At 46.2% G+C, this 13,542-nt stretch overlaps 1 protein-coding gene across 4 annotated transcripts in view; it reads right to left on the bottom strand.

Moving 5' to 3' along the window:
* The window catches only part of HIPK2 (homeodomain interacting protein kinase 2), a 178,508-nt gene that overhangs the window by 42,206 nt on the left and 122,760 nt on the right, over positions 1–13,542 (bottom strand). For all 4 annotated transcript variants that reach the window (XM_084785522.1, XM_084785524.1, XM_084785521.1 and 1 more), the window contains exons 3-6: positions 10,343–10,466; positions 9,778–9,897; positions 8,055–8,141; positions 5,175–5,359 (exon numbers count right to left, since the gene is read on the bottom strand). In XM_084785522.1, the coding sequence (XP_084641648.1) occupies positions 5,175–5,359; positions 8,055–8,141; positions 9,778–9,897; positions 10,343–10,466 (516 nt within the window). The remainder of the gene's footprint in view (positions 1–5,174; positions 5,360–8,054; positions 8,142–9,777; positions 9,898–10,342; positions 10,467–13,542) is intronic.

Genomic DNA, 13,542 nt, shown 5'->3' with positions numbered 1-13,542 from the left:
AAGCTGTCCGCCCCTCCCCCATTCTAGCGACCCTGGGTTACTAGCACCATCTAGAGGTCAGCCAAGGAACTCTCCCATCCAGGGCATGGACTTAAGATGGTCACCTCGCTGGAACCTGTCATGCAAGGAGACTTTTCACTGAGAGCAGTGCTGTGCTGGCAATCCTCCATCTTGTCTTACACTATCCACAAGACAGGATTAAGATCATTGTTCCAATTTTACAAGTAAAGCTGAAGTTTTAGGCCAGATACTTTTCCAGATACATTAACTGACAGTTCAGCCCTTCCCTCTACCTCTCTCTCAGACACATTCCTAAATTTCATACTCTCTTTTCCCTAATTCTTGTCTAGTTACATGAAGTAGAATTCTCACGCCCCCCTGCACCCCTGCGCTTTTCTTCCTCTACTGTCTTACTGAATCAACCCCGAAACCCTAACTACAAGGGCATCAAAGGGTTAAGGTCCAAGCCTGCCGGCCTTCAGTGGCCTCAGCCATTCCAGCTCCTGACCATCCCGCTGTGCTCTACTCAGCTCATACACTGCTCCTCTATGCTCCGTCTCTTCTGTTTCTAAGCTCACTTTCCCTCAAGTGCTAATCTTTAAGATAAAGCCTCCCTTAATCTACAGTTTAAAATGTCTATTGCAATAACTGAATATAAACAAGGCAACAGTTATCTATTACTTTGAAAGTAGAAATTGCTGTATACAACACATATGCTCTGTTTCGGGCTAACTGGGTATTTGTAGGCTATCCCACAATATTTCCATGAAAGATACATTCCAAACTTCAGAAATTGAATATAGACATGACTTAGAGAATCCTACTTCTTTCTAAGTTAATGACTATTTACTCTGACCACTCGATAGACAGTGCATACTAAACAAACGAACTGATGGTCCTAGAAAGAAAAGAAAACCTATTCAGAGGTAAGCAACAGCATGCCTGCAGGTTCTGGTGGGTACAAAGTACACTGCTGAGTGCTTTCACATGGCGCTGAAGACTAAGATGATGCTAAATGATGGTTTTGTGACAGCTCAACGTACAGGCTTCAGACCCCACAGTTTTCTGACTGTAGCAGGCTGAATTTTGGCTGTTAGGATGAGACAAGCACTTCGACTTTGGGTTAGTTTATAGGAAGCCTGGCGTTTACAAATGATGACACTAAAATCTTGGTGTAGAGAAATGAATGGTTCTGCTTTTACCTGCACAACCTTACTTTAGAGCAGCTTAGGCCCAGAAGGTGGGCACGGCCGCAGGCTGGAGTTCATGGTCTTCTGGGAGCCCGTGAAGACTCAGCCCCCTGTTGGGGAGGCCTGGAGTGACCTGGGTTTCTTGTTTAGGCTGGCCTTCTAAATTCTAAACTGCTACTGCGCATCAGTGAGACACTATGGATACTTCCTCACTAGACACCAAGTCAGGCCCTGCTTAGCTAAGGCCCAGGCTCCTGAGGTGACTGTTTCACTGACTTAATGCAGATGGCCAATAGGAGCTCTCTGAAGCATCTGCCTTCCTGATCCCCTACTTCACTGTTTCTCTATCAATTCTCTTTATTCCAAGTTAGAAAGGCTGGCTTTGTGGAGATTTGCCTTTCTTCTTGTGGGGCAGACTGACTCCTGCTTAGCGGCCTCCTACTGAGCAATAGCACAGGTGCTTGGGTGCAGAGGCCTTCTTTATATCGGAACCTGATGGTTTCCAATGTTCCCTGACTTAAAGAGATACTGTCTGGTCCTACAGTGCAAGCTGACTTACTTCACTGACTGCTACCGAAGAGTACTGACGTGGAAAACACGCTTCCTGGTGGTGTGGCCCACCTGTTAGGCTGGGAAAGGTTGGGTCCAGCCTGGAGACTCGGTCACATCATTGCTGACTGTGGCCGGCAAGTACCTATCTGCAGGGTCTTCTCACAGCAGTCCTTGCCCCAGGACCTAAGAGAACCCGTTGCTGTCCTGAGCATGCTACTTGCCCTGCACAACTGCAGGGATGCGACTCTACTCTCCTCAGGCGCATGAGGGTTAAGGCTGGGGTGATATGACCCGCTTCTCGCTCTCTCCCTCTCCCTCACTGAGACTGTGGTCACCAGGCTGGTTGTCCTCTCCAAGTTGTTTTCTGGCCACCCAGGAGTACTGCGGTAGCCATGCTGATACCCTGTCAAGTACCTACTCATCCAACCTCACTACTCCTTCCTCGGGCTGTCAAGTCTGTACTGTTTCTCAGCTCCAGCATCCTGCCTCCCTGGCCTCATTCGCTGCTATCTGGTGCATGTAACTGTAGCAATTATCATAACCATCCTAGAGTTGACCAGAGGACACAATTCACTGGAATCTAATGAATCTTCCTTCCTTTAGTTGAACCCTCAGTAGCTTCCATTTGGGATTATAATTGCTGTGTCACCAGCATCACCAAGGTTGTCTTTTTCTGTTAACAACCTGGCAGCAGTTCAACCTGGACAAACTCAACTGTTTTCTCTATGCCATTGCCTGGGAAGGCCACTTGCACCATCAAGTCATGCTCAGACATCTGAGTCTGTTCAAAGCTCTTCCTACCTCCCCCTTCTCCCTCCACCTTCCACGTGCTGGGGTTACAGATGCACTCTAGCACAGCCAGCTGTCTCCTATGCTTCTCTAGTTAGTTTGCTGTCATGCTCTGCTACAGTTCCCTCCCCCATCACCTCCCTGCCTCTCTGCCCCGCCTCCTCCTCCTTCCTACTCCCATCTCTCTTTGCACTTTCTCTTTGTTTCTTTCTTAACTTTCTTTTTTGCATATGTATGTGTGCTTGTTGGTGTGTGGGTGTGCGGGTATGCATGTGGAGGTCAGAGACTGACCTCCTTCTTTATTCTTAAAATTTTATTTATTTACTTTTATTTATGTATATGTGTTTGTGCATCATGTGTGTTCAGGTGCCTGAGGCCATAGGGCATTGGGTCCCTGGAGCTGAACTTACGGATGGTTGTGAGCTGCCTGATGTGGATGCTGGGGGCAGAACCCATCCTCTGTGAGAGTCGGAAGTGCTCTTAGCTGCGGTGTCACCTCTTCAGCCTCAAAGGGCCTTTCTTTTTTGACTTACATTTTTTTAAAAGGTTTTTTGATACAGGGTTTCTCTGTGTATCCTTGGCTGTCCTCGAGTTGCTTCGTAGACCAGGCTGGCCTTGAACTCACAGTGATCTGCCAGCCTCTGCCTCCCGAGGGCTGGGATTAAAGGCATCCGCCACTATGCCTGGCTAAATTTTTTAAAATTTATTATATGTATAGGTGTTTTGCTCTGTGCTTGTCTGTGCACTGAAGGTTTGCCTGGTGCCCAGAGAGGCCAGAAAAGGACACTGGATCCCCTGAGACAAAAATTACAGACAGTTGTGAGCTACATGTGGGAGCAGGGAAAGGCAGAAGGGTTATTGACCACTGATCTGTCTCCCCAGCTCCCCTGAGAGCCTTTCTCAATCACCCTTCACGGGGTCTGGCTGGCGGCTTGCCTCTGAGGTCCTCGACCATCACCTCTTGAGAGCTGGGATTAGAGGCAGACCAGCCGGCATTTACATGGCTGCTGGGGATTCCAACAGCAGTACTTACTGTGTGCCAAGTGCTTTTTCCACTGAGCCATCTCTCCAGCCATGGTTATCATAAAGCTCTACAACCTTAAAGCCAACTTGCTCTCACCAGATGACTTCCTCATCTATTTTGACATGAAAGCTGTCTGGTAGGAACTCCCTCAACTTTCCTCCGCTGCGCAGTGCACCTGCTGACACCCACGTGTCTCTTCTGCCATGCTATCTTTTTGTAACAGGGCCCATCTCTCCACTCAGCTCTACACACCAACTCAACAGAAACTGGTCACAAGTATTTTCTTCCTTGAACCTCTCACTCACTGCCAGATTCTTCTCATTCGTGTTTGCTTACGTTTCCTCACTCTTCAAAAATTTCCCTCTAGTCCAGGGGCTCCCAACCTTCTAATACTGTGACACTATAATACAGCTCTTCGTGTTATCGTGACCTCCAACCATAAGCTATTTTCATTGCTACTTTATAACTGTAATATTGGTACTGTTATGAATCATAATGTAAATATCTGGTAAGCAGGATGGTCCTGGGCGACGCTTGTGAAAGGGGCATCCCACCCTCACAGGAGTGGCGACTCAGTTGAGAACTGCTGCTCTCCTCCCTCTTGACACTCCTCTCTTTCTTCCTTCCTTCATCACAGCCTCACTTCTTATAAGGCTGCCACCTATTTCTCTACTCTCACTTTATCTTTCAACCTGCTGACCAAGTTTCTGCTGAGAAATGGCTGTTACTAAGTAACCACCAGACTCCCAATTGCAGGATCTCACAGACACTTTTTATCTAGATTACTGGTATGGCAGCGGTTGTATCTGTATTCAACACAAATCTAACCAACCATTCAACCATTCACCTGCTTCGGAGCCCTTTAATGAGTTGCATTGTGCTTTTGATAAAAGGCAAAATTGTCCCTGAGCATGGCTTGCTCTAGCGTACTTCTGTGGCCTGGCATGTTACCCACTGTCCTAGGTCTGGTGTTTAGTCATGCTAGAGAGTTCACACAGGCACACCCTGAGTGCTCGTGCCCATCTTGTCTCCTCATCCTTCAGAGGTTACGTTCTTGGATCTGTGGCTGAGCCAGCTCCTTGTTATTCAGGCTTATCACAGCCATTGTCTGATACCTTCTTCCCTGAAGGCCGTAGCTTACTTAGCAAGTGCCTAGTCTCCTTTGTTCCTCATTGTACCCCAGTGCCTGGTACAGCCCACAGCATGCCAAGGAAACAGACAAATCCAAACAAACTAGACAGGTTCACTCAGGACTGCTTTGGGACCAACCTCTGGTACTGATGCTAGGACTGCTTTAGAGCACAACTGTTTTGCCTGTTTCCCTTTGTGCGCTGATACCCAAGTTTGTCTGGCCCCAAGGTCTCCCATGGTTCATGGTTCCCTCCTTTTTGGTACAAACAGTAGTCTTAGGCTCAGTCTAGGCCTCACAAGTTTTCTAAGTGCTTTGTTGGAGTGCAGATCCTGACTCTGCCTATGTGCTGTATTTACAGCTGCTTTCAGCTGTAACTGAGAACTGCACAGCAGCAGTGGGAACGAAAGGACTACAGAGCCTCACACATTTACGATCTGGGACTTTAAAGTGTTGCCCTTGATATGAAGGATCCAAGTAGGTCACTTACTGTGTACTATGGGGAAAATCCAGCAGGTGTGTCATGGTGACAAAGGGGTGGTTCAGAGTTTCAATGGGAGTGATCCTCTTATCAGCATCTATGGTCAGCATCTTCTTTAACAGGTCAATGAACTCCCGTCGGTCTGCCTTTTCTACCAACATGTCACTCCCTTCCAGATCTGTTGTCATGTTCACCTAGAAGCAAGCAGGGACAGGTGAGGAAGGGCCATAGTATACCCTGCAACCTCCTCTGATCTCAGCCTCCCAGAGGGTAGACTGCCCCCAGTGGAAGACATGGTCCTGTGTGCTGCTCCTGTCCATGGGTGATGGCTTCTTAGATACTGTAGGGACAGAGTGGCCGAGGCAGTCAGGCACCAAGTAAGGGTGGGGGCCGAAAGAAGCCACCATGGTTGACACCTGCAAATATATCCTGGAGACAAGGCACAAAATTGCTCCTGTTTTAACTGATGAAGTTGAAATGAAGCTTTCATCACAACTTATTTAAAATAACTCCAGCATGAAGGGTTCTGGAGACTGATTGCATAACAGTGTGAATATAGTTAATTCTCCTGAACTTCATGTTTAAAAACAGGCTAGATGAGAAATTCTATGCTGTATGTGTTTTACCACAATCAAACTCTATGCTGTATATGCTTTACCACAATCAAACAACAAAGAAACATACACAGCCACACACACACACACACACACACACACACACACACACACACACAGACACATACACAGACAGACAGACAGACAGACAGACAGACACACACACAGACACACACACACACACACACACACACACACAGACACATACACAGACAGACACACATACACACACAGACACATACACACACACAGCCACACACACATACACACACACACAGCCACACACACACACACACACACACACACACACACATACACACAGACACATACACAGACAGACAGATAGACAGACAGACACACACACACATATACAGACAGACAGACACACATACACACAGACACACACAGACACACACACACACACACACACACACACACACACACACACACACATCAAAAGCTCTAAAATAAACCAGTAGAAAAAGATAGAAAAGGGTTTGTTCATCCTCTGGAGGGGAAAAGAGGAGCCTGGGTTCCCTCTGTCGTCATCTTCCCATGGTTCTCTGAGTTAGGGCTAGAATGATTTCCATCCCTGTGCTCCCTGCAGTTGCCTCTGGCCAAAGAAGACAGTGCACCTGACTACAGGACTTTTCTCCCAATGGCAGGTCTCTACTAACACTGCCTTTAAAAAGCTTGCTTTTGGTACTCTCTATTTTTTCCTAGAGGGGCTCTGGAAAGCCATTTCAGTTTTCACAGACCATTTAAGCCACTAATCAACTGGCAAGTGTACTTTACTCAGAATCACGAGTACTAGTTTCACTCATTTTTGCTAAGAGGTGTGCTAAGTGTTTATTGGGCTACAGTTTTATCTCTCAGCATTCTAAAGGAAACTCATTCCGAGTTGCTCTGTAAGCATCACTACCTCAAAATTGCCCATGTGTCAGGGACATAAAGGCCCCTTCAAAAATATATTTGCAGATGACACACAGCCAGCTCGGGGGTGTCTGATGCTAGAATTTTCCAGGGTTTGATTTATGTTCAAAAATAGAATCACATGACTAGAAGGTTCTTGGGAGTTTGTCTCCATCACACCCCCTTCCCCCAAGCTGCAGGCAGGACCAGGACAAAACAGTCTTTGGAGAATGTGTGCCTGTCCTAAAAATACCTGAAGATCTAGAATTATCTCTGATACAAAGGTAAGAGAAAGTTCGTAGTCTCTGCTAGTGAGCTGATAATAACTAAGTGTAGTGGTTTGAATTGGGCTCCCCTAAAAGCTAAATTCAAGTCCTAATCTGTGGAAGCTATGAATGTGACCTTGTTTGGAAATAGGGTCTTTGCAGATATAATCAAGTAAAGATAAGGCCGTATTGGATTAGGATGGTACAAAATCCAATAACCAGTGCTTTTTATAAAAGAACAGATCTACCAGTGAGACCAGAGATGGCACAGGGATAATAGCCATGTGAAAGGTAAAGCTGGGATTAGTGATGCAGTTGCAACAAGGAATTCTAAGGCTTCCAGGAGCCAGGAGAAGCCAAACATATGGATGGTGTTCACTAGGGCCTTCAAAAGGATTGTGGCCCTAAGGATACGGACACCACATGCTTTTAGCCTCCAGAACCATGAGAGAATCCATGTGCGTTGTCTTAACATCTCTAGTTCACTCTATCTGGTTATGTTGGCCCTAGGAAACTGACACACTGAACCATGGGCATCAACTCCAATACAGCAATGGGCTGGGCAGCTCAGCTCAGGAGCGGGTGTCTGCCCAGCACATGCAAGATCCTGGGTGCAGACCCTTTTAGCACCATGGAATAAAACATTAGTAAGGTTGGCCACCACCTTACAAAAAGAAGCAATACAATGCAGCTATTTTTTAAGGAGTTAGTTTCAGAGACCAAATGATTTCTTACTAAGTCTGGCTTGTGATTGTTCTAAAGCAAAGCCAATGACACAGTTGGGTAATGGGGTCTTCAACTCTGTACTGCTCTTGAATATATCTCACTGCTGGTGAGTATCTATCTATCTATCTATCTATCTATCTATCTATCTATCTATCTATCTATCTTTTCTGTTTTTAAAGACAGGGTTTCTCTGCATAGCCCTAGTTGTCCTGAAACTCACTATGTAGACTAGGCTGGCCTCACACTCAGAGCGACTCACCTGCCTCTGCCTCCCAGCATGGTGGGATTAAAGATGTGCATCACCAAACCCTGTCCTGCAGGTGTTTTTTCCTTTAAAGAGTCTGTACTGCATATTCATCCACAGAGCTTACCTGGGCCATATCATCCAAACAGTTGAAAATGTACTTTCTTGCTTCTTTTGACTTAATCCCCGTCTCTGCTTCATGGTCATCTGGTGTCTATGGGTAAAGGCAAAACCTGGTCAGTCAGATGGCACCTTTAGGCACTGAATCTCGAGTCCCTGAGCCTGCTTCCCCATGGTCTTTTATCGCCTTTGGTTCTTGTGAAAGTGTCCTGCACAGTAACTCCTTTCTCTAGCCATCTACACTAGCTCATCTTCCTTCCTCTCCACAGACACCCACCCACTCATGCCCACCCTGCTATAGTTACCAGAGACTCTAAACAGAATATGAGAGCCAGACCTTTATCACTCTTCAGCTTTCCCTAAGCTGAAGCTAAGAGTCCACTGTGGAAGACCAGAGCCCATTTTGGACATGCTTTAAATTTTTATTTTACTTAACAGTCCCTTATACCTACAACTCCTATGCTGTTTTAAGGCACATTAACTCACTAAATGCTCTCCTCTTCTACTACATGGAAACACAAAATATACAGCCCTGGACTCCCAGTGACAGCTGCTTCCAGAGCCTGTGATCTCTGCTGGTCTACCAAAGACACCTATGGCACTATTGGCTGGGAAATTACTTGTTCTACTGGCCATGGGGTTGTGGACTCATTCATGGATGGAAGGTAATTAATTCTGGATGAAGGCCAGCAAACTTGAAGCAACTCAACCCATAGAACAACTGAACACACCGAATGAAGTTCCTGGTAAACAGAGGAGGAGCTACCCCCTACCCCAACCTGGACTCTCCCTCTTGTACCTCAAGACTGGTTACTGCACCTGACCTTGACAACTGAGTCTCATAATTAGTGAATGTCAGGTGCTCTATTTGTAGCCTAAGAGTCTACTTAGCTTCCAAATCCCAGTGTTTTGAAAGTGCGTATTATCTTTAAACTGTATTAGGATTTGTTTGGGGTCCTGTCAAAACCAAACCAAACCAAACCAAACCCACTAAAACTCAACCTACTGCAAAAAATGAACGTACTACATATTAAACCTCTGTATTATTTTTTCTTTTCCAGGAAAAGTATGTTAATTCTAATTATGAGACACAGAGTAAAAGCAAAATATGTTTCCATTAAGACAAAATCACTAAGAGTTTATGGTATCCAGCATGTGGGCCTAGATAATTCGGATCTGCCTTTTTCCCAGGGGTTAGTGACATTTCCATTGCTTAGGCTGCTTTCATTGCCTGGGAAAATCCCTCTATACCCTACAGTTCCCAGCACAAATGTTCTTCCTTGCCCTCGGCCCCTGGCCTGGCTTTTTCTTGGCTCACTTGGGTCCCTCTTATTTCCCACATTATTTTCTCCTAGGACAATAGTCCATATGGGAGCTTAGAGCTTGGGGCACTGGTCCTGTCTCCCCATGGAAAGTGAGCTCCTTAAGGGCAGAGTGTGGCTGCTTCACTGGCCTAGCACAAGTCAGTCATCGGACCATGTGATTAAATCCCAGAAATTCAGCAGTCTTCCCATGGGATACAGCTTCTCAGGCAGCAGTGGGCCAAGGGAACAGGGGTTTTCAAACATTTAGATCCAGCCACACCTTGTATTTACAACTGTATCCTACACCCCTATTTTTCTGGCCAAATTAAAGTGATCAATTTGTAACTATCAGAAGCTCATTATTGTCTTTCCTTCTTCCTTCACTCCTGGGCCATCAGTGTGGAAGGGAGGGGCTGTTTTTCATACCTTTAGCCTCCACAAAGGATATGGCGAGTCTGTGTCACGGTTGAAAAACCTAGTCGTCTTTGTCCCTGCACTTAATAAATATTCAGCTGGCAAACCCTGTGTTTGTGAAATATACCGAATCTGCAAGAAAAGATGAGAAAGAGGTCAGAGCTTTTCCTGTCACTGTACATATGGTATACTGATGGCTCTAGTGGCTTTGAGAAAAATGGAATTATTAGTTTTAGAGGGAAAAGAAGAAGTAAAAAGAAAGGCCAGACAGGGGGTGGGGGGTGGGGTGGGGTGGGTGGGGAGGGAGAGAGGGGGGATATGAATATGAATAAAAGGAAGCCAGGAGAGGGAGACAATAAGTCAGCCTATAAGAACTCCATAGGCAGCTTGAGGCCAGCCTGGTCTACAAAGTGAGTCCAGGACAGCCAAAGCTACACAGAGAAACCTTGTTTCAGAAAACAAACAAACAAACAAACAACAAACCATCACAGGCCAGGTTCTAAGTGAAATGGTAATTGAGGGTTTTCAGGATGGAGAGTGAAGCCACACAGTGAATTCCTGTGTCACCCAGACCTACCTGATCATACTCAGAAGCTCCTGGGTATAACGGCCAGCCCAGGAACAGCTCAGCAATGACACAACCAAGGGACCACATGTCAATTGCCTCACAGAATGGTAAACCAAGGATGATCTCAGGGGCCCTGGAGAGGAAGAATGGAAGGACCCATCAGTGATCTGGAAACACAGGAGCTACTTCTGAATGAACTCTAGCTCTGACCTGGGGTACCTTGACTCCCTGGGTGGGGTCTGTAGTCTTTGAGAGAGGCCTGCACTGCAGTGACCTCTCCATTCTTTGGCTTTGCCACCTAGTTAGAAGAGAATGTAGTTAGTTTGCAAGTGTAGAGTAAGGGTAGGTGGGTGGCAGTACAGCAGACCTACAGGGACGCATGTGTGGGCATCACTATGAAGGCACTCTGTCCATCTGGAACTCTTTATAAAGAATGCCTGATTTTTAAGAAGGAATTCTGAAACAGTCTACTTTCAGGAATACATAAAAATAGCTGCTCTCATTTAAAATACAGCAATTAAGTCTAATATCCACTCATAACAATGACCTTTGTCTTAGGCCTTTGTCTCACAATTCCTCAAGGAAACACTATTATGACTTTCCTCATCAGTTTCTAAAAGGTTAATATCTATTAAAGTTCTTTACTGTTACAACTATAGAAGCCCATTCATGAATAGATCATCTTGAGAGTCAAGCAGAATTCCATTACAAACAGTCCACTCTTGGCTGTGGGAGCTAATGTCTCTGTGACAAGGTCACAGAGAAATTTAAAGAGAAGCTGGGTGGTGGCGGCATACGTCTTTAAACCCAGTACTCAGGAGGCAGAGGAAGGCAGGTCACAGTGAGTTCGAGGCCAGCCTGGTCTACAGGGTGAGTTTCAGGACAGCCAAGACTACACGGAGAAACCCTGTCTCAAAAAACCAAGGGGGAGCTGGGGGAGGGAGGAGAAAAGAAATAAACAAATTTAAAGAGAAAAGTACACATGTATTTGGTAACCAAAACCAGATCACAAAGTATACTTTCTTTTAAGTTTTATTCATATGCTTGTGTGTTTACCTGTGTGAAGGGATGTCACAAATGTGGGGCAAGAAGACACTGGGTCCCTTGGAGCTGGAGGTGCTAACTATGTGTGGGCCACTGGGACTGCTCATGCTCATAGCACCCACAAGCTGGTGTCTTAGTTAGGGTTTCTTTCTATTGCTGCAAATTGGAGAGGAAAGAGTTTATTTTTCAGCTCACACTTCCAGATCATAGCCCATCATTGGAGGAAGTCAGGACAGGAACTCAAGCAGGACAGGAACCTGGAGGCAGGAGCTGATGCAGAGGCCATGGAAGGTGCTGATTGTTGGCTTGCTCCGCCTGCTTTCTTATAGAAGCCATCATTACCAGCTTAGGGATGGCACCATCCGCAGTGGGCTGGGCCCTCCCGCACGGATCACTAATTGAGCAAATGCCTTACAGCTGGTGGCATGTCCTCTCCGATGACTAGCTTGTGTCACACCAACCCAGCCACTACACTGGGGATGCCGTGACTGTTCCTTGATATACACCAGCCTCACTTTTCTTTCGGGAGTCTCATTCCCAGCACCTGCCTAGATCACCTGTATCCTGGGGCCTCTGGTCCAGGTCTCCCAGATAGGTTTCTGATGATGTGTAACTAATCAGACGGCTGGCAGACTGCCCCTGAACTACCTCTGGAGATGGAGGCTGTTTATTTAAAAAAACAAAACAAAAAACTACATCCCATAGAAAGGCGATACCTGAAAAGAATATTAGAGAAAAAATGAGTGTTACAAGCTGTTTTTCTTCTGCATCTCCATTCTGGAGTCAGATGTGTTTCCTGCTTCTGCACACGTGTGGGCTCAGGTCTGTTTGTAAGAGTTCTTGCTCAAGCTTTCCTCACCAGCCTGCCAAGTGTGTTCCTGATGTTTGGACACATCACATTCCAGTCTCCAGTCCCTGTGCTAGGAACAGGTTTGCCTAGGTCCCTGGAGTCTTCCCTGCATTTGACTCTGAGCTGTTGCTGTCAAGTGAATCAATTGGTTCTTGTGGCTTCCGTGCATGTAGCCTCCAACCTCTGGACATCCCTCTTCAATCAGGCCTCTGTTCCCTAACGCTGTGAATGACATAAACATCTGAGAATGGTGTGCAGACACTTGGGTGATGTTCTTTGGCAAGAAACACCAGACACAGGCTTCTACTGCCTTTCTTTTACGGAACTGCCCATTGCTCCTACTTAGCTGTGGGAAGGAGTGTAAGCTTTGTCACAGGGGAAAGCAGTCTTGGTGGGCTTTGCCCTTGGACCCACCATGGATACTCCCTGAGATTAACCTGGAGAGAGACTAGGTGGAGCCATCCTGGGCCTGGAATTCAGGAATCGAACAGGGTGGGGGGGTGCAGGGAGGGGGGACACAACACGACTCCACCTGGATTATTGTGTTTCTAATCGACCCTCAATGGGAGGAGGAGACCGGCCCTTGCACGTGAGAGACAGACAGACAGAGAGGTCGAGAAGAGCAGCAGGTTTGGACTGAGCTCAAGCGCACGTGGATGGGGAAAAGGATCAGCAAACAGGCAGGACCAGCATGCAGGCCAGAGACACCTAGGGACCCGTCCCATGGAACGGATACCAGAAGGTTCACTCTTGTTTCCCTTTAACCTTTTTTCCCTCTTGTGTAAGATGGTTGGGTTGTATAATAAAGTTTAATTGTTAAGAAACAGCCAACAAGCTTAGCAATAGCCATTCCCGGCTTTCTAGGTGCCACTTTCCCATATCCAAACTTCCTGCTTGTCCATACCCTTTGCTAGTGCATCCTTCTTCTGCTCCATGCCCCCTGTTCTTTTCTTTCTATTCTTGCCCTAAGTTATTGTCATGGTTTTGTGTTTACCCTGAATTATATGCTGGGTTGGGGCTAGAGCTCATGGGTAGGAAACTTGCCTAGCATGCACGAAATCCTGAGCTCAATTTCTAAGCAGGGATGTTGAAATGTTATTTAGAAATGGGGTTGTTGTAGGCTTAATTAGTTAAGTTGAAGCTGTATCGTAGAAGGTGAGTCCTAATCTATTATGACAGATGTCCTTATTAAGACAGGGAGATTTGGGTACAGACACTGACATAGCCATACAATGACAGAGGTCACAATTCAAGGATCATCTACAACTACAAAAAGCTAGAGAAGGCAGGGAAATATCCTCTCTTCCATCTCTGA

This window comes from Acomys minous (assembly GCF_964271855.1).
Source record: "Acomys minous genome assembly, chromosome: 6".
Taxonomy (NCBI): domain Eukaryota; kingdom Metazoa; phylum Chordata; class Mammalia; order Rodentia; family Muridae; genus Acomys; species Acomys minous.
Note: the sequence above shows the minus strand (reverse complement) of the source record. Positions and strands in the feature narration are given on the sequence as shown.